Raw genomic sequence first — 19252 nt, 5'->3', positions numbered from 1 at the left:
TTTATCCTCGTTCAGTTTCTAATAAATTATGAGTGATAAAATGGTAGTGCCTTGAAATTGTACTATTTCTTAGTTTTCTATTCTGTCCCTTCTCCCTGCCAATAAAAAAGGAACGAGATATGGATAGAAAAAAGATTGAAGAATTAATGGAAGAAAATATGACTTTGGAAATGGCACAGAAACAAAGTATGGATGAATCATTACATCTTGGCTGGGAACTGGAACAGATATCCAGAACTAGTGAACTTTCTGAAGGTATTCCAAATTTTATTATATTTAAATAGATGAATGAATAAATGAAGTGTGGTAATGTTTACATTTATGGCTATTTTATCAATTCTTTATTTTTCACGGCTGTAGATACCTCAGGAGGCCAGCTTCTCTCTAAAAACGATCGTACCCAGAAGTTTATTGTTTCTTCCTTTTGAGTTCTGGTCCTTAGCTTTGCATGTCTTATAATTCAGTTTTATAATGCAGTAACAGATTTAATTGATTTAGGCACTATTTCATTTTTGTGTCACACATTGCTGGAATACCGGTTTATTTCTTTTAAGAAATATAGCCATCTAGTAAATAGAACACAAAAGTCATTTTAGTTGATCAGCCTGTTCTTTGAATATAGACAAACCAAAATAGAAAGAATACAATGGGAAGATTCTTCTGTAAATATGAAGTCAGAGTAAAGGAAGTTTAGGATCTTATGACTACTTTCATATATGTAATCATGATTACAGTATTGTACCTGCCAATCAGTTCATACTGAAGATAATAAATGCCCACCAGAGAAATTTTTAACTTTTGACTCTTTATTTGTTCCCCTGAGCTCCACATTGATTTGTCCTCTTTCTTAAAACAGGGGCCAATTGCATGTGATACAGTTGTTTTAAGTTATTACTTAGGTCACATGTGTTCAAAGTAGACAGTTCCATAATTGTTCAGTTATTAGTCTACCGCATTTCTTTAGCAAATATGTATTAAACACTTACCTAGTGTAAAACACTGTACCAGACCCTAGGGACATAGTGTTGAAGTAGATACAAGCTCTGAGAAAGTTCATATTTTGGTGTTTATAGAATAATTACTTATATAGATAATGCATCTTATATATTGTCTCTTAGATTATTCCTAATTTCACTCTTAAGAACCTAATTTCAAATTCTGATGCCTCATGTACTGACTACATAATACATGATAAGTTTTTTGTCAGTGAAATTTTGGAGATGTGTTATATAAAGTATTTTTGTAAATTTTTTATTTTATTTTATTTTATTTGCAAATAAAACAATTTAGGCTTAAATTTTTCTATGAAAATAGTTAAAATTATAGGGCGAGGGATTTAGCTCAATGGTTCTGGCACCTGCCTCACAAGTTCAAGAACCCAAGTTCAATCCCCGGTACAAAAAAAAACCAAAAAACCCCAAAAAACAACACAAAACAAAAAAAAATAGTTAAAATTATAGTTAAGAATATCCTCATCTAAGTGGGGGACAAAAGTACCTTCTAGGGTTGTGAAGATTAAATTTCTTGGTATATATGAAGTCCTTGGAATAGTATCTACTAAATAGTAAGCAGTCAAGTGTTAGCTATTGTTACTACCATTATATCACAATTTTGTAATTGTAGATCAGAATGTTTGACTTAATGTGAAGTAGTTGTTTTAATTATACAGGGGACTTTCTAGAAATTTTGTAGAAGGTAAAACAAAAGGGAGGAAATAAGAATCACTGATAAGCTGGGTATGGTAGTGCCTGTAATCCCAGCATTCTGGAGGCTGAGGCAGGAGGATCCATGTGAGTTCAAGACCATCCTGGGCTACATAGTGAGTTCCAGATCCGTCTCAACTACATAGGGAGACCCTGTCTCCAAAAAAAAAAATAAATAAATAAATAAATAAATAAATCACTGATAATCTCCTTATATCACTTTTACATTTCAGAATATTTGCTTCAGAACATTTCTACAAATGTATAGGTAACTTAAATATTATAAGGTTGGGCCAGGGATTTAGCTCAGCAGTTCGGTGGGCTGCCTTGCAAGCACAAGGAAACATTATAAGATTAATGTGTATATATAAAATACAGGCTGATATACCACCAGATTATAAATCTCCCATGTTGTGAAAAATGTGTCAGGAACATCATTTTTTAATATTTCATAGTATAAATTGAAGTTTCACTAAAGCACTGTCATAGTGTTGGAAATATTAATGTTTATTTGAAATCATGACTACATATCTTTATTGAGAATTGATTAGACTGAATCATGATGAAACAGAAAATCTAAAAAGACCACTAATGATTAAAGAAATTGAATCATTAATAAAAATCTCCCATCAAAGAAAAGCCCAGGACCTATTTAGCTTCACTGATAAAATGAACTAATACCACTCCTTCCTAAACTCTTCCAGCCAATTAAAAAGGAAGGAATGCTTCCAGTCTCATATTACAAGGTTGGCATCACCCTTATACTTTGAAGCTAGGCAAGAACACTACAAAAAAATTGTAGGCCAGTTTCCTGATAAACATAGAATAGAAAATCCTCAACAAAATACTAGCAAATCAAATCAGTCTATTAAAAGGATCATTCATCATGATCAAATGGGATTTAACCCTGATATTAAGGGACGGATGAACATACACAAATAAATGAATGTGACACATCACATTAACAGAATAAAGGACAAAAATTGTTATCCTATCAATGGATTATAAGAAGAATTTTACAAAATTCAACCTCCTTTCCTGATGAAAACTCAACAAAGTAGATATGAGAGCAATTTCAAATTCTAACTGTAGATGCAACCCAGCAATTACCTCAATATAATAAAGACCATAAAAGATAAGCCCATAGTATCATATTCAGAAGTGAAAACTTAAAACATCAACCGTAAGACAAAGATACCCACTCTTGCCCCTTCTGTCCAATATAATGTAGAAGTCCTAGCCAGGGTATTTAGACAGGAGACAAATAAAAGGTAACTGTATTTGTCAGCTTTCCTGAGAGGTTTATTTGGCACATAGTTTCAAGAGATTAGTTCATAAAATTGGCTGGTTTCCAGGCAGAAATGGCATGATTGAAGGACTAGTGAAAGAAAGCTGCTCAATCCATAACAACCAAGAAGCAGAAGCCAGGAGCCAGGGATAAGAATATATCCTTCCAGGTCATGCCTCCAAAGGCCACCCATTCTCTTCAGTCATGTCCATCTCGTAACAGTACATTCGCTCATGACTCACCAGTGGATTACTCCACTGATAAGTATGGTGTCCCCATGGTCCAATCACTTTCCACAGCCCTACCTCTGAACATGTAAGACATTGAGGGAATATTGTATCTACCTGCATTTAGCTATTCCACACCATATATATATATATATTTTTTTTTTAAACATCATGTTGTATATATACAGCCTGTGTTGTTGAGTTTCTATATGCAACTTGTCAGTTAAAGACAAGTAAATAAATATATTATTGGTGGCAGCATGAAAACAGTAAAAAAAAATGTTATTCAATGAAAGTGTCCACTCAAGGTTAATATATAGAGCCATTTGTGGTGGTCATTTGTCATCCCAGCTGCTTGGGGGGCTGTGATGGGATAACCTCAAATTCAAGGCCAGTCAGGGCACTGTGTGTGATGAGAACTGATGTCAAGCAAAACAAAAACAAAGTTTAATACAGAGAATTTCTATAATTCATAACTTTATTTCATTCTTTAGTTACAATTAAAGAAGGTAGTAATTTGATTCCTTGGACCAAACCAATATATGAACTTGAATAAGGACAATAAGGGTTAACATTTACATGTTTTTAATGTGATAAATGAGCTTGTTTTTTATTAAAATATCTAATTCAAGTTGGATTGGCAATAATGTTACACTCAGGAATGATGCATATCCAAATTGTTTTTATGCTATGTTTTAACCCTATGAGACACGCAGATTTACAAAGGGATGGTGATGATAATGGGAAAAAAGCAATTTTAAAATAATTTCAGCATGCTCACTTTTTAAAAACTTTAACCAAAATGAAAAGTGTTCGTTGTATTTTTCAGAACTTGTTTAATACTTCAGTAGATTCTAGTTATACAATGTATCCTATAAGTCTATTGTTAAATTTAAACCTTTTTGTGAGCTAAATAAATTGTAGATTAAAACAAAACAGACTTGGGAAACTAAAAGAATTTAAAAACTCAATGACTGTCTAGTAAATTTTAAGTGTAAGATTAACCACAGTTGGATTTTGTGATTATACCTGTAATCTCATCTACTAAGAAGGCTAAGGGATGAAGATGGAGAGTGCAGTGTCAGCCTGGGCAATTTAGTGAAACCTGTTTCAAAAGTTTAGAAAAAGGTCTGGGGATATAGTTTAATGGTTGAGTGTTTGCCAAGCATGCATATGACCCTAGGTTCAGTCTTCATTATGTCCAAAAAGGAAAAAAAATCTAGTGATATCCTAATGAAAATAGTAATAAATATTGAGAATTTGTTGACTTTAACTATGGGATTATTTACTATACCTAATTTGGAAGAGTATGTACTACACATTTGGAAACATTCACTGTATGAATACGATATCTTGATTTTTATGAAGAAGGATTTCAAATATGCACAAAATAGACCTAGAAATACCTTCCATTACCTTCATCCATTTTCCTCCTTTACATCTAGAATTTCAGAATGAATTCTGGGTACAGTATTTCATTTTGAAATCTTTTTTTTTTTTTGGTACCAGGGATTAAACTTGGGTCCTTGCGCTTGCAAGGCAGGCCACTGAACCACTGAGCTAAATCCCCGGCCCTAAATCTATTTTTTTAAAGATGGGTTTTTCCTATGTTAGACTACTCAAGTAATCTTTTTTAAAAATTAATTTTATTGATACATTTAATGTATACAATATAATGACATTTATTTTTGTAAATTTGTATCTTTACATAATCAGTCTTGTTTCTTAGTTTTTCCCCATACCCCTGCACTCCTTTCAACCCTTTCCTCCCTCCCTCCCTGTGTACAAATACTTTGTTTCCATTATTTTTCATTTTCTCATATTAATTCAATTCCTTTCTTTCCTTTCCCCTACCCCTTTCATTTTTCCTTTCTCTTTCTCTCTTTTCTTCCTATTTCACATTATCTATTATACCTTTTAATCCTTATTAACACTTTCAGTTTCTCACATTAGAAAAACTATTCAGTAGTAACACGTGTGTCCTCTTTATATCACCTAAAAGTATCACCTCAGGGCAGGGGATTTAGCTCAGTGATTCCCATGCCTGACATGCAAGTGAAAGGTCCTAATTTCCATCCCTGGTACCCCCTGCCCCCCCAAAAAAGTATCACCGCAATGTGTATCCATTTAGCTATAAATGTCTCTTAATTTCTCATTTTTTATTACTGAGTCATATTCCATTTTATTTTATTTTTTTTAACCCACATTTTCTTTATCCAGTCTCCCAAGGATGGGCAGTTGGGCCGCTTTCAAATTTTAGCTATTACAAATTGTGCTGCTATGAGCATGGGTGCACATATATCACTATGGTATGATTCTCTTAATTCTTTAGGGAAGATACCCAGCAGGAGAATACCTGGTCAAATGGGACTTTCAATCCTAGTTCTTTGAGGTATCTCCATACTTCTTTCCACAGTGGTTGCACCAGTCTACAGTCCCACCAATAGTGGAGAAGGGTTCCTTTCACCCCACAACCCTGCCAGTATTTGTTATTGGTTGATTTCTTGATAGCAGCCATTCTTTCTGTGGTAAGATATCTCCATACTGCTTTCCACAGTGGTTGCACCAGCCTACACTCCCACCAGCAGTGTAGCAGGGTTCTTCTCTCCCAACAACCCTGCCAGAATTTGTTGTTGTTTGATTTTATAATAGCAGCCATTCTTTCTAGGGTGAGATGAAATCTCAGCATTGTTTTCATTTGCATTTCTCGAATGACCAGTGATGTTGAACATTTTTTCATCTTTATTCGCTATTTCTACTTCTTTATTTGAGGAATGTCTATTCATTTCTGATGCCCATTTTTGGATTGGATCTTTAGATTTGGGAGGTCTGATTTTTAAAAGATCTTTAAATATTCTAGATAGGAGACCTTTTTCTAAGGAACAGAAATAAATTTTGATGAAAATTTTTTCACACATTGTGGGTTGTCTCTTCATGCTGTTGGTCATTTCTCTTGCTGGGAAGAAGCTTTTTAATAAGACATACCACATGATGATTGTGCTAGCTCATGAGCAACTGAGGTTTTTGTTCATAAAATTTTTTCCTACACTAGTGTCTTCAAGAGTTCTACCTAACCTCTCTTCCAGCTGGTTTATTGTTTCTGTTTTAATATTTAGATCTTTAATCCATTTTGATTTTACTTTAGTGCATGGTGAGAGATATAGGTCTAGTTTTCATCTTTGGCAAGTTGAAACTCTGTTTTTCCAGCACTATTTATTAAAGAGGCTGTCTTTCCTCCAGTGAGGGTGTTTGGTTCCTTTGCCAAAGATGATGCAGCTGAGTATGGCTGGAGTTGTTTTTGCATCTCCTAATCTGTTCCACTGGTCCTCGGGTCTGTTTCTTTACCAGTACCATGCTGTTTTTATCACAGTAGCTTTGTAGTATAGTTTCAAATTGGGGATTGTGATACCCCCTAACTTCTCTTTATTGCCTAAACTTGCTTGTGCTATTCTAGGTCTCTTTTTATTTCAAATGAATTTTTGGATTGTTTTCTCAAACTGTGAAGTATGCTGCTGGGATTTCAATGGGATTGCGTTGAATCTATATAGCAGTTTGGGAAGTATGACCATATTCATTATGTTGATTCTTACCCAGGAGCAAAGGATATCTTTCCATTTTCTGATATCCTCTTCAAGTCTGTTTTTTCAGAGTGCTGTAGTTTTCAGAGTAGAGGTCTTTGATTTCTTTTGTTAGGTTGATTCCTAGGTATTTCAGATTTTTGGATGCTATTGTGAAAGGAATTTATTGCCCCATTTCTCAGTGAATCTGTTTTTCATGTACAGAAAAAGGATTGATTTTTGTGTGTTAACCTTGTATCCAGCTACTTTACTGAATTTGTTTATTAAGTCTAGAAGACTTGTTGGAATTCTGAGTGTCTTCAATATAGAGTATCATGTCATCTGCAAATAATGACAGTTTGACTTCTTCCTTTCCTATCTTTATTCCTTTTATTTCTTTCTCATGTCTAATTGCTGTGGCTGTTACCAAATCTATATTGAACGGGAGTGGTGATAATGGACATCCTTGTCTTGTTCCTGGTTTTAATGCGAAGGATTTTAGTTTTTGACCATTTAGTGTGATATTGACTGTTGGATTTTCATTGATGGCTTTTTATCAGATTGGGGTAGCAGCCATCTATTCCAATTTCCTGTAGGGTTTTTATCTTGAATGTGTGTTCGATTTTGTTGAATGCTTTTTTTTTTTCATCTATTGAGACGATCTATTAATATAGTGTATTACATTTATTGATTTGTGTATGTTGAACCATCCTTGCATTCCTGGGATGACTCCCACTTGGCCAGGGTGTATGATCTTCTTGATGATCTTCTGCATTCTAGTTGCCAGTATCTTTTTAAGAATTTTTGCATCTGTGTTCATTAATGAAATAGGCCTGTAGTTCTCTTTTTCGGTTGGATCTTTCTCTGCTTTGGGGAACAAGGTGATGCTTGCTTCCAGGAATGAATTTGTAAATATTGCTTCCCTTTCAATTTCATTGAAGAACTTAGAGAGTAGTGGCAGTAGTTCCTCTCTAAATGTCTTGTAGAATTCAGCAGTGAAGCCATCAGGACCTGGGCTTTTCTTAGGATGTTTTTAATTACATTTTCAATTTCATTGATTGATATTAGGTCGTTTAGAATTTTTAGGTCATGCTCATTCAACTTTGGTAATACATACAAATCTAGGAATCTGTCCATTTCTTCTGTATTTTCCATCTTACTGGTACTTGGAGTAGGTATTGATGATCTCATGGATTTCTGCTGGGTTCATTGCAATTTCACCCTTTTCATTCCTAATTGCATGGATTTGGGCTCTTTGTTTACTTTTTTTGATAAGGTTTGCTAAGAGTGTGTCAATTTTGTTTATTCTTTCAAAGAACCTACTCTTGGCTTCTTTGATTTTTTTGTATTGTTCTTTTAGTCTCCGTGCATTAAGTTCTGCTCTGATCTTTATAATTTCCTCTCTTGTATGAACTTTGGGTTTGTCCTGCTCTTCTTTTTCTAGAAGCATGAGGTTCAGCATCAGGTTGTTTAATTGAGCTGGCTCTGTTTTCCTAATATTCAGTGAATATAGTGCTATGAATTTCCCTCACAAGACTGCTTTCATTGTGTCCCACAAACTCCAGTATGTTCTATTGTCATTGTCATTTAATTATAGGAACTGTCTGATTTCTTCTTTAATATCCTTCATGACCCATTGCTTATTTAGAAGTGTGTTGTTCAATTTCCATATGTCTGTGAAATACTTGCAGTTTATTTTGCTATTCATCTCCAATTTCATGTCACTATGGTCTGATAATATACAGGGAATAACTTCAGTTCCTTTGCAGTTACTTAGACATATTCTATGAGTGAGTATGTGATCTCTTTTGGATAATGATCCATGTGAAGCTGAAAAGAATGTGTATTCTAATTTTGTGGGGTAGAAAACTGTAAACATCTATTAAGTTCATTTGTTCAAGAGTTTGATTTCTAGTATTTCGTTGTTTATTTTCTCTCTAGTTTATCTATTTGTGACAGTGAGGTATTGAGATCCCCCATTACTATTGTGTTAGTGCTCAATTGATTTTTCATGTCCATTAGTATTTCTTTTAGACAGTTGGGCACACTGTTTTGTACATATATATTTATGATTGTCATCTCATCCACTTGGATTGTTCCCTTTAGAGGGATGTAGTGTCCTTTGTGTTGTCTCTCTTCTTTTTTTCTCATTGAGTTTATTGATACATTTTAGGTATACAGTACAATTACATTCTTTATTGGGATCTTATACCTTTACATGACAGGTCTTGGTTCTCATTTTTACCCCTTGTCCCTGCCCTCCCTTCACCCCCTCCTCCCCTCCCCATTTACAAACATTTTATTTCCATATTTTCATTTTCTCATATTTGTTTTCTTTCCCCTATTACCTTCTCCTACCCTTCCCACTTTCCCTACACCTTGGACCCTTTTCTTCCTATTTCACATTGTCCATTATTTCATTAGTATCTCATGTACTATTATAGTTTGTTCACACCAGAGAAACTATTTGGTATTTACACATGTGTGACTTATTCATTTCACTTAGGAGTATATCCTCAATATGTATCCATTTTCCTACGAATGAATCTAAATTCTCATTCTTTATGGCTGAGTAGTATTCCATTTTATAGAAAAACCACATCTTCTTTATCCAGTTTCAAACTGATGGGCAAATGGGCTGTTTCCAAGTTTTAGGTATTACAAACTGTGCTGCTATATATCACTGTGCGCATATATCACTGTGATATGATTCTTTTAATTTTTTTGAATAGATACCCAGCAGAGGGATGACTCGTTTAAATGAAACCTCTAGTCCTAGCTCTTTGAGGCATCTCCATATTGATTTCCATAGTGGCTGCACCAGTCTGCACTCCCACCAACAATGGAGAAGGGTTCCTTTCTCCCCATAACCCCGCCAGCATTTGTGATTGTGTGATTTCTTAAAAGCAGCCATTCTTTGTGGGGTGAGGTGGAATCTCAGTGTTGTTTTCATCTGCATCTCTCAAATGGCCAGTGATGTGAAGCATTTTTTCATATATTTACTTGCTGCTTTTATGTTGTCTGAAAAATGTCTGCTTATTTCAGATGCCCATTTTTGAATCGGGTCCTTGTATTTGGGGGGTGCTGATAGTTTTGAGTTCTTTATATATTCTAGATCATAATCCTTTGTCTGAGGAGCGGCTACTAAAAATTTTTTCCCACATTATAGATTGTCTCTTAGTTCTGTTGATTATTTGTTTTGCAGTGCAGAAGCTTTTTAATAAGATGAGATCCCACTTGTTGATTCTTTGTGCTAGTTCCCGTGCTACTAAGGATTTGTTCATAAAGTCTTTTCCTATGTCAGTGTCTTCAAGAGTTCTGCCTAACTTATCTTCCTGCAAGTTTAGTGACTCTTTTTTAATATTTAGATCTTTAATCCACTTGGATATTAATTTAGTGCATGGTGAAAGACAAGGGTCTAGTTTTAATCTTTGGCAGGTTGAGATCCAGTTTTTCCAACACCATTTATTAAAGAGGCTATCTTTCTTCTACTGTGGATGGTCAGCTCCTTTATCAAAGATGATGTAGCTGTGTGCATCTGGAGTTGTTTTTGTGTCTTCCCCACAAAATCAGAATATACATTCTTTTTGGCTGCACATGGGTCATTCTCCAGGATAGACCACAGACTAGCTCACAGAAGAGGTTTGAATAAATGCAAAAGAATCAAAGTTATTCCCTGCATATTATCAGATCATAGTGCAGTGAAGCTGGAGATCAATAGCACAAGAAACCATAGGAACTTCACAAACACATGGAAATTGAACAACACTCTCCTGAACAATCAATGGATCACAGAGGAAATTAAAGAAGAAATTAGACAGTTTTGACAAATAAACACAAATGCATAGCACTGAATGCCCACACTAGGAAAACAGAGCGAGCTAAAATAACCTAATGATGAACCTTAGACTCCTAGAAGAAACAAGAGCAAGAAAAACCCAAAGCTCGAACAAGAGAGGAAATTATAAAGTTTAGCGCAGAAATCAATGCAGTGGAAACTTTTTTGTCTCTCTTAATCAGTGTTGGTTTGAAATCCACGTGATCTGCAAAGAGGATAGCTATTCCTATATTTTTTCAGGTTCCTGTCACATGGAGTATTGTTTTCCACTCTTCAACTTTTCAGTCTGTGAATCTCTATTTGAATTAAGTGTGTTTCTTGTATGCAGCATATTGTTGGCTCTTGGTTCTTGACCCATTCTGGCAATTTCTTTCTTTTTTTTTTTTTTTAATTGAATCTATTGGTACATTCTAGGTATACAGTACAGTTACATTCATTACTGGGATCTTGTACCTTTACATGACAGGTCTTAGCTCATTTTTTCCCCTTGTCCCCACTCTCCTTTCACCCCCTTCTCTCCTCCCCACCTACAAACAATTTAATTCCATTTTTACATTTTCTCACATTTTTTTCCCTTTCCTTCATTCCCCTTCCTCTACCCTTCCCACTGTCCCTACACCTTTAGCGCTTTTCTTCTATTTCACATTGCTAATTATCTTGTTAGGATCTTAAGTACTATTTTAGTTTTTCATTCCAGAGAAACTATTCAGTCTTTACACATGTGTGACTTATTTATTTCACTTAGGAGTATATCCTCAAAATGTACCCATTTAACTATGAATGAATCTACTTTCTCATTCTTTATGGCTGAGTAGTATTCCATTTTATAGAAAAAAAAACCACGTCTTCTTTGTCCAGTTTCCAATTGATGGGCAGATGGGCTGTTTCCAAGTTTTAGCTATTACAAACTGTGCCGCTATAAACATGGGTGCACATATATCACTGTGGTATGATTCTTTTAATTCTTTTGGAGAGATACCCAGCAGAGGGATAGCAGACTCACCTCAGGCCACAAGGACCAATTTGAGCTCCTCAATCTCCTGCAGGGTTGAACTCCAGAGAGTTCTATCACAGGTTTCCCCTGCCCCTTCTTTAAAGATGTTCAAATTTGGGAGCTCAGAAAAATCACCCTTTATAACCAGCCATGTCTCTGTGGAGTAGGTCCAAGGACTGGCACAGTCAGGGGATCTGAGAGCGTGGGGGTGGGGTGGAACAATGTCGCTGCCTGCCACCAGTTTATTTCTTTTGATTGGTGAATTGAGACCATTAACATTAGTGGCTATAACTGATATGTATTGACTTATCCTTGTCATGACTTTTTTTTATTGTTGGATTCTCCCTTTTCATTTAATTTCTTGTCATGCCAGATGGATTCATTGTGCTGGGCTTCCTGGGGTTGTTATCCTCATTGTCATTTCCTAGTATATTGTTTAAACTTTTCTGGAGCGCTGATTTGGTATTCATGAAGTTTCTAAGGTGTTCTTTGTCATGAAAGTATCTTATTTCTCCATCAGTTTTGAAAGATAGTTTTGCAGGATTCATCAATCTAGGTTGGAGGCTGTTTTCCTTTAGGGCTTGAAATACATCACTCCAAGCTCTTGCCTGGAGGGTTTGTGTTAAGAAGTCTGCTGTGATTCTGATAGGCTTTACTTTGTATGTGATTTGTTTCTCTATTTGCAGAATTTTGTTTTTTGGTTGGCTTTTTGGAATCTTAGCCATTATATGCCTATGTGTAGACTTTTTTTATATATCATATTGGCTGGATTCCTATATGCCTTACTTATCTGTATGTCAAATTGTTTTTCCCTACTTGGGAAGTTTTCTGCCGTTATTTTTGTGAAGTTTTTTTAATGTTGTCTGCACACTCTGCTGTTTCTTTGTTGACTCTGATCACTCTTACATTATTTTTCTTTGCATCATCTAGCAGCTGTTGGAGTGATATCTCATGGTCCCTTACTATTTTTAGGAAATTTTTCTTTTCTTGCTCACTAATTGCAATCCTCTCTTCTATATTTGAAATTCTATCTTTGCATTGGCTCATTCTTCTGCATAAACTTTCAGTGGAGTTTTTAATTTCCTGGAAGTCTGTTTGCATCTATTTTATGGATTCCATTTGTTTCCTATGTTGAGATTCCATCATGTTCCTTAGCTCCTCTATTTTTATCTGTGTTCACTCTAGATTTATTAATCATGTCTTACACTATGGGCATAATCTCTGCTGTTATCTGAGAAATTATTTCTGACTTCATTTTTTTTCAGATCTCTTTTGTAGCTCATTCAGGAAGACGAGGTAGTTGAATATCAGATTGTTCCACCTTTTTTCCCTTTGTGGTTGCCTTAGGTGATCTGGAAGTCTGGTTTTGGGACTTGTTTCCATGTCTTCTCATTTCAGTAGATGCAGCCTGCTGTGCCTCTCTTGAGACCACTTTTTGCTCACCCAGTGGTCTTCAATTCTCACCAAGCTACCAAGATGCCTTTTCTCTGCTAATCACCAGTACACCAATTCCTGGGTTCAAACCATTGATGCTATGGGGTGGGCGTCCTATTGAAGGTTTTGCACCCCTGCAGCTCTTTCCTGACCTTGGCTGGGCAGGATTGCCCGAGCCTTTGGGCTCAGAGCAGATCCCTAGCTGGAATCTACCTTCAGCTATGCTGTTCTGGACCATACCCTCAAGTGATCTTTCTTCCTCTGCCTATCCTAGTAGTTTTACATCATCAAAATATTTTATAAGTCTGCTATTATAAATTTATTAAAAATAACTATTTTGTCTCATTTTAAAGAATTTACAGAAGTAGACACCAAGTTTTTCTTATTTTAAAAAATTAATGCTGAAATCTGCTTACAGAATGTTTTCTCTTGGCAAAATAGTATACTTCCCATATAAGCTTAGCATCAGTTTTTTATTTTCAATTAAATGACCAGCATGTACTGTTTAGACTCTTTGCAAGCCATATTAGGATTGTTCCTCTGTCTGGTTTTTAATTTTTGAAGGTTTTGTTTAGGATATGCTTCATATTTCTTAAATTTTAGTCACACAGTAACTCTGTGGGATTACAAGGTAGTATCTAAATTTTTTTTTGTTTTTTTTTTATTGAGTTTATTGGTACATTTTAGGTATACAGTACAGTTACATTCATTATTGGGATCTTGTACCTTTACATGAAAGGTCTTGGTTCTCATTTATTCCCCTTGTCCCTGCCCTCCCTTCACCCCCTCCTAAATTTTTTGAAATAACCTAAGATTGGTTGAGTATAATGTAGTTAATTTCTCATGAAACTAAAACTGGAACTCTGTCATCTCTTCAGGTTAAATTCTGTATATTAAAAATTCTTCATTTGTGTTTCCTTGAAATTATGTCTACTTATATAATTACTAATTTTTTATAAAGATGAGGTATGAATTTAACATTAACACTCAAATATTTCAAATAGCAAAGAGGAAACAGTCTTACTGATAGCATATCTTCAACATTACAGCACCACAAAAATCCTTGGGCCATGAGGTGAATGAGCTGACATCCAGTAGGTTGTTGAAGTTGGAGATGGAAAACCAGAGTTTAACAAAAACTGTAGAAGAGCTTCGAAGTAATATGGATTCTACAGAAGGCAATACTTCCAAAATCCTAAAATTTGAGAAAGAAAATCAAAGGCTAAGTAAAAAGGTAAACAAAAATATAATGTTTCCTCTTATAGTATTAATTTATATGAGAATGATTAGCACATCTACTCTACGGACATGTAAAAATTTCCGTAAGTTGAAACAATATTAAAGATACATTGTACATTTAGAGTGAAAGATAAATGTGCTTTTAATATATGAGGTTTGGGGGAACATTGTAGGGCCAAGTGATAAAGTTCTTTTCTAGATTTTTAGAATTACATAATTTGAATATGTTATATAGTAATATCATCCATCATTAGGCATGTTTCTAGTTTGTAATTGATAGTCCATACTTATTGACCAGTAACATTACATCTTTAAAATACATCAAGCAATATAAATTTAAATTTAAAATACAAGTGTTTGTTACAGTTTCGTTCACTTTTCTCTTTATGCTTACTTTTCTCATTTTAAACAAAGTTCCTTCTTCCTTCCTCATTGAATTTAATACCACAGTTTCTCATGTTTTCTTTTATGCTTTTTATATTCTCTTCCTTGCTCTTGTTCACTAAAATTCTGTGACTACAATTAAAATTTCACATTATAAATCCATTTAATCTAAAAGAATCTTTCAGTAATATTTGCTCGGTCCTCATATAGTTTATCATTATCATTTACTCATTTAGATTTGTCTTTGTGTTTAGAAATAGAAATTTGCCCTAATATATTCAGAGGATAAGCAAATCATATCTATATATTTCATATAGCTATTATTAGTATGCAGTAGCACCTAATTTTTATACTGAATTCTTAAATTTTACCATTTGGATATTAAAGTTCTATCCTTTATTCAAGGATTATCTTTTGGTATGTTTCTTGTGTTGCAAAATATTTACATTTTGTTTTGTGATTTAATTTTCTCTAGGTTGAAATCCTTGAAAATGAGATAATTCAAGAAAAGCAAAGTCTTCATAATTGTCAGAATTTGAGCAAGGATCTAATGAAGGAGAAGGCACAGCTTGAAAAAACAATTGAAACACTTAGAGAAAATTCAGAGAGACAGGTTCATAAATTTCTTACTTAAGCAAAGAACATATTTTAAAATTTATTAACAAAAGTTCAAGTATATGCAAACAAAATATTCATAAAACATTAAAAGAAAATATCTTAGAATTCTTTAGAATTTAAAGTAAAAACAGCAGTTCCTCCATAGTATGTAAAGTTTTGGTTTCTACAGTTCCAGTTATAGATAACCTCATCCCAAAAGCTTTTCATTGAAAATTATAAATGAACCATTTGTAAGTTTTAAATTATGTGCCATTCCAAGTAGTGTGGTGAATTCTCCTGACCTTCTGCTTTATCCTGCCTGGAATGTGAATCATCCTGTCCAGAGTATTCATGCTGTATATACTATCTTCCCTGTTACTGTTTTTTCTGGCCAACTGTCATAGCGTCACAGTGCACTCTCTTGGTCCCTAATTTTAAGATAAATGATACTAATAATTCAGATATGCCAAGAGCTGGGTGTGGTGGCATACACTTGTAACCCCAGATCTTGGTGGGGGCTGAGGCAAGAGGATTCCCATCAATTCAAGGTCAACCTGGACTACCTAGTGAGTTCAAGGTCACCCTGAACTACACAGGAAGACCTTGTCTCAAAATAAACAAAGAAAAACAAGAAAAGGAAAGCTATTAAGTGCTTCTGTTAAAAGTGAAAAGGTGAAAGTTCTTAAATGAATAAGAAAAAATACGCTGAGGTTTACAATAAACTATTGTTAATCACTTACTGTACCTAATTTGTAAATTAAATTTTATTGTAGGTGTGTAGAGGAAACAACAGGAAGGAGTACATGCATGGTTCAGTACAATTCAGTTTTAGATATACACTGGAGATCTTTGAATATATTCTCATTGATAAGGAGGAGCTATTATGTCATTGTACCTCATTTTCTATACATCATATTTTAGAAAAATTGGAGAGATAATTTAGTTAATTGCCAGCATGTTTAACAATAATCTAGAATAAAATTTTGCAGTACTTATACTTTTTGTTTTTTTTTCGTTTGTTTTTTTTGGTCCCAGGGATCGAATTCAGGACCTTGTGCTTGCAAGGCAGGGGCAGAACCACTGAGCTAAATCCCCAGCCCTGTACCTGTACTTTTAAGAAGTATCTACAGAAGAGTACTGCTGATTTTAAAGCCCTTCCTTAATAGAATTGCAGAGAAATGCAGTTGTACCCAACTAAAGAGGGAGAAGTATGGTGGCAGCAGACATTTTAGATACTATCAGATTTACTTTCAACTCTTTATTGATCATTCTTTTTTTTTTTTTTTTGGTACCGGGGATCGAACTCTGGTCCTTGCACTTGTGAGGCAGGAACGGAACCACTGAGCTAAGTCCCTGTCCCGATCATTCTTATATTTGAGGAAACTGAGATCTGGATAGATTGAGTGACTTGCCATTTTGAATTTTTTTTTAATTTGTTTTATATTTTCCCTAGTCCTCAGACTACTAGTAATAATTCACATTTCTCTAATGTACAGAACAAAAATTCTAGAGCTAAGTATGAGTCTGTTTTTTTTTACAAGTTTCCAATATTAAGCTATGCTACAAGTTAAATGAATTTATCAAATGTATCACAAAGAAGTATCTAATTACCATTATTTTTAGGAATGAATATACTTACATGCACAAACGCGTGCACACATTTACTGAAAACCTACTTGTATAGAAATTATAAAAAGTTTTAGCTGGTGTGGTGACACTCATTATTCCAGTACTTGGTAGGCTAGGGCAGGAGGATCATTAAGGTCAAGGCAGCCTAGGCTATAAAGGGAGACCATGTCTCAAAACAAGAAAAATAAATTATTTGGTGAAAGTAAAACCTTGTCTTCAACGATGTATGTGTATGTATTTCATCTTTATTTATATATGAATTTAAAGCATGTTAACTATAAATCTGAAGACCATTTTGATCAATAGTAAATACATGTCTCTTAACCATTCCTTTAAATTGTGAACTAACACAAAGACATGAACTAAAGTGAGCTGATAATACATATATACAGTAGTCTTTCAGGAAATACTTGTCAAATTAAAAGTAACATGTCCTTTCTAGCACTCCTTTATGTTGTTTCCCTATTAGTTTTTGGAAGGTTAAAAAGTATGTAATTAGAAATACTTAGCTTTTGCTCATCTAGTTTAAATTTTTCTTCTTTATTTTTTTAATTAGATTAAAATATTGGAACAGGAAAATGAACATCTGAATCAGACAGTGTCTTCCTTGAGACAGCGCTCTCAAATAAGTGCTGAAGCAAGGGTGAAAGACATTGAAAAAGAAAACAAAATTCTACATGAGTCAATTAAAGAAACAAGTAGCAAGCTAAACAAGATTGAATATGAAAAAAGACAAATTAGAAAAGAATTGGAACATTATAAAGAAAAAGGAGAACGGGCAGAAGAACTTGAAAATGAGTTGCATCATCTTGAAAAAGAAAATGAATTGTTACAGAAAAAGATAACTAATTTAAAAATTACTTGTGAAAAAATAGAGGCCCTAGAGCAAGAAAATTCAGAGCTAGAAAGAGAAAATAGAAAATTAAAAAAAACATTGGATAGCTTTAAAAACCTTACTTTTCAGTTAGAATCATTAGAAAAAGAGAATTCCCAACTTGACGTGGAAAACTTAGAACTGCGAAGGAATGTTGAGTCATTGAAGTGTGCAAGCATGAAAATGGCTCAGCTACAACTAGAAAACAAGGAGCTAGAAAGTGAAAAAGAGCAACTTAAAAAGGGTTTGGAGCTCATGAAAGCATCTTTCAAGAAAACAGAGCGCTTGGAACTTAGCTACCAGGGATTAGATACAGAAAATCAAAGGTTACAGAAAGCTCTGGAAAATAGCAATAAAAAAATCCAGCAGTTAGAGAGTGAACTACAAGACTTAGAAATGGAAAATCAAACATTGCAAAAAAACCTAGAAGAATTGAAAATATCTAGCAAAAGACTAGAACAATTAGAAAAAGAAAATAAATCATTAGAGCAAGAGACATCACAACTAGAAAAGGATAAGAAACAATTAGAGAAAGAAAATAAGAGACTACGACAGCAAGCAGAAATAAAAGATACTACATTAGAAGAAAATAATGTGAAGATTGGAAATTTAGAAAAAGAAAACAAAACCCTGTTCAAAGAAATTGGTATATATAAAGACTCTTGTGTTCGTCTGAAAGAATTAGAGAAAGAAAATAAGGAACTTGTGAAAAGAGCAACTATTGACCTAAAAACTTTGGTTACGTTACGTGAGGTAAATATATTTACTTAAATTTAAGGCAGATTTTATTTATATTTTAACCCCAGATTTGCTTAAGTTTAATTGGAATCATCAGTAAAAACAACTTCCAAGTTTCCTATTTTTGTTACTCTGAAAATTATATGACTTGTAGTAACAAGTAGTATAGTTAAGTAAGATTTTATAAAATATAAACTATTTTTAAAGCTTTGTAGTAATAAAGTTTTTCTGGAATAGCTGATTAGTAAATTTCATTAGAATTTTGAACTTTAATTTTGAAGTAAAATATCTGAAGCCCTTTTACTGAATACTAAATATATTAGAAGGCATTATAGCTACTATTTGTTGAGTGCTGTGTGCCAAGTACTTTGCTAAGGAATTACATATAAGTTGAACTACATGTGTTTATAATTTTTAACCAGTCCTTTTTTATATTATCTTCATTTTTTCATATTAGAAAACAGTTTCAAAATCATTGAGGATTGCACAGCAGAGTTGAATTTCTAGATTCAAACCCAAATCTTTCAGATTCTAGACCCCATGAATTTTTAAAAAGCAAAAAAATGCAAATCAAGTTTCAATTTAAAGGTCAAATACTGAACAACTGATAGTTGCAAGGATCTGTGTATTAAGAATAACTCTGGGGCTGGGATTTAGCTCAGTGGTTCCACCGCCTGCTTTGCAAGCACAAGGTCCCAAGTTTGATCCCTGGTACCAAAAAAAAAAAAAAGAATAACTCTGAACCCAGTG

At 34.0% G+C, this 19252-nt stretch overlaps 1 protein-coding gene across 12 annotated transcripts in view; it reads left to right on the top strand.

The window, feature by feature from the left end:
* The window catches only part of Ccdc88a (coiled-coil domain containing 88A), a 154430-nt gene that overhangs the window by 85104 nt on the left and 50074 nt on the right, over nt 1-19252 (top strand). For all 12 annotated transcript variants that reach the window (XR_778647.3, XM_010615863.3, XM_010615864.2 and 9 more), the window contains exons 12-15: nt 111-255; nt 14091-14275; nt 15140-15277; nt 17447-18517. Coding sequence is in view for 11 of the 12 variants with exons in the window: in XM_010615863.3 (XP_010614165.1) it covers nt 111-255; nt 14091-14275; nt 15140-15277; nt 17447-18517 (1539 nt within the window). In the remaining variant the exon portion in view is untranslated. The remainder of the gene's footprint in view (nt 1-110; nt 256-14090; nt 14276-15139; nt 15278-17446; nt 18518-19252) is intronic.

Source organism: Fukomys damarensis, unplaced genomic scaffold (assembly GCF_012274545.1).
Source record: "Fukomys damarensis isolate Sample0158 unplaced genomic scaffold, DMR_v1.0_HiC HiC_scaffold_2, whole genome shotgun sequence".
NCBI lineage: Eukaryota > Metazoa > Chordata > Mammalia > Rodentia > Bathyergidae > Fukomys > Fukomys damarensis.
This window is presented reverse-complemented; position numbering and strand designations above follow the sequence as displayed.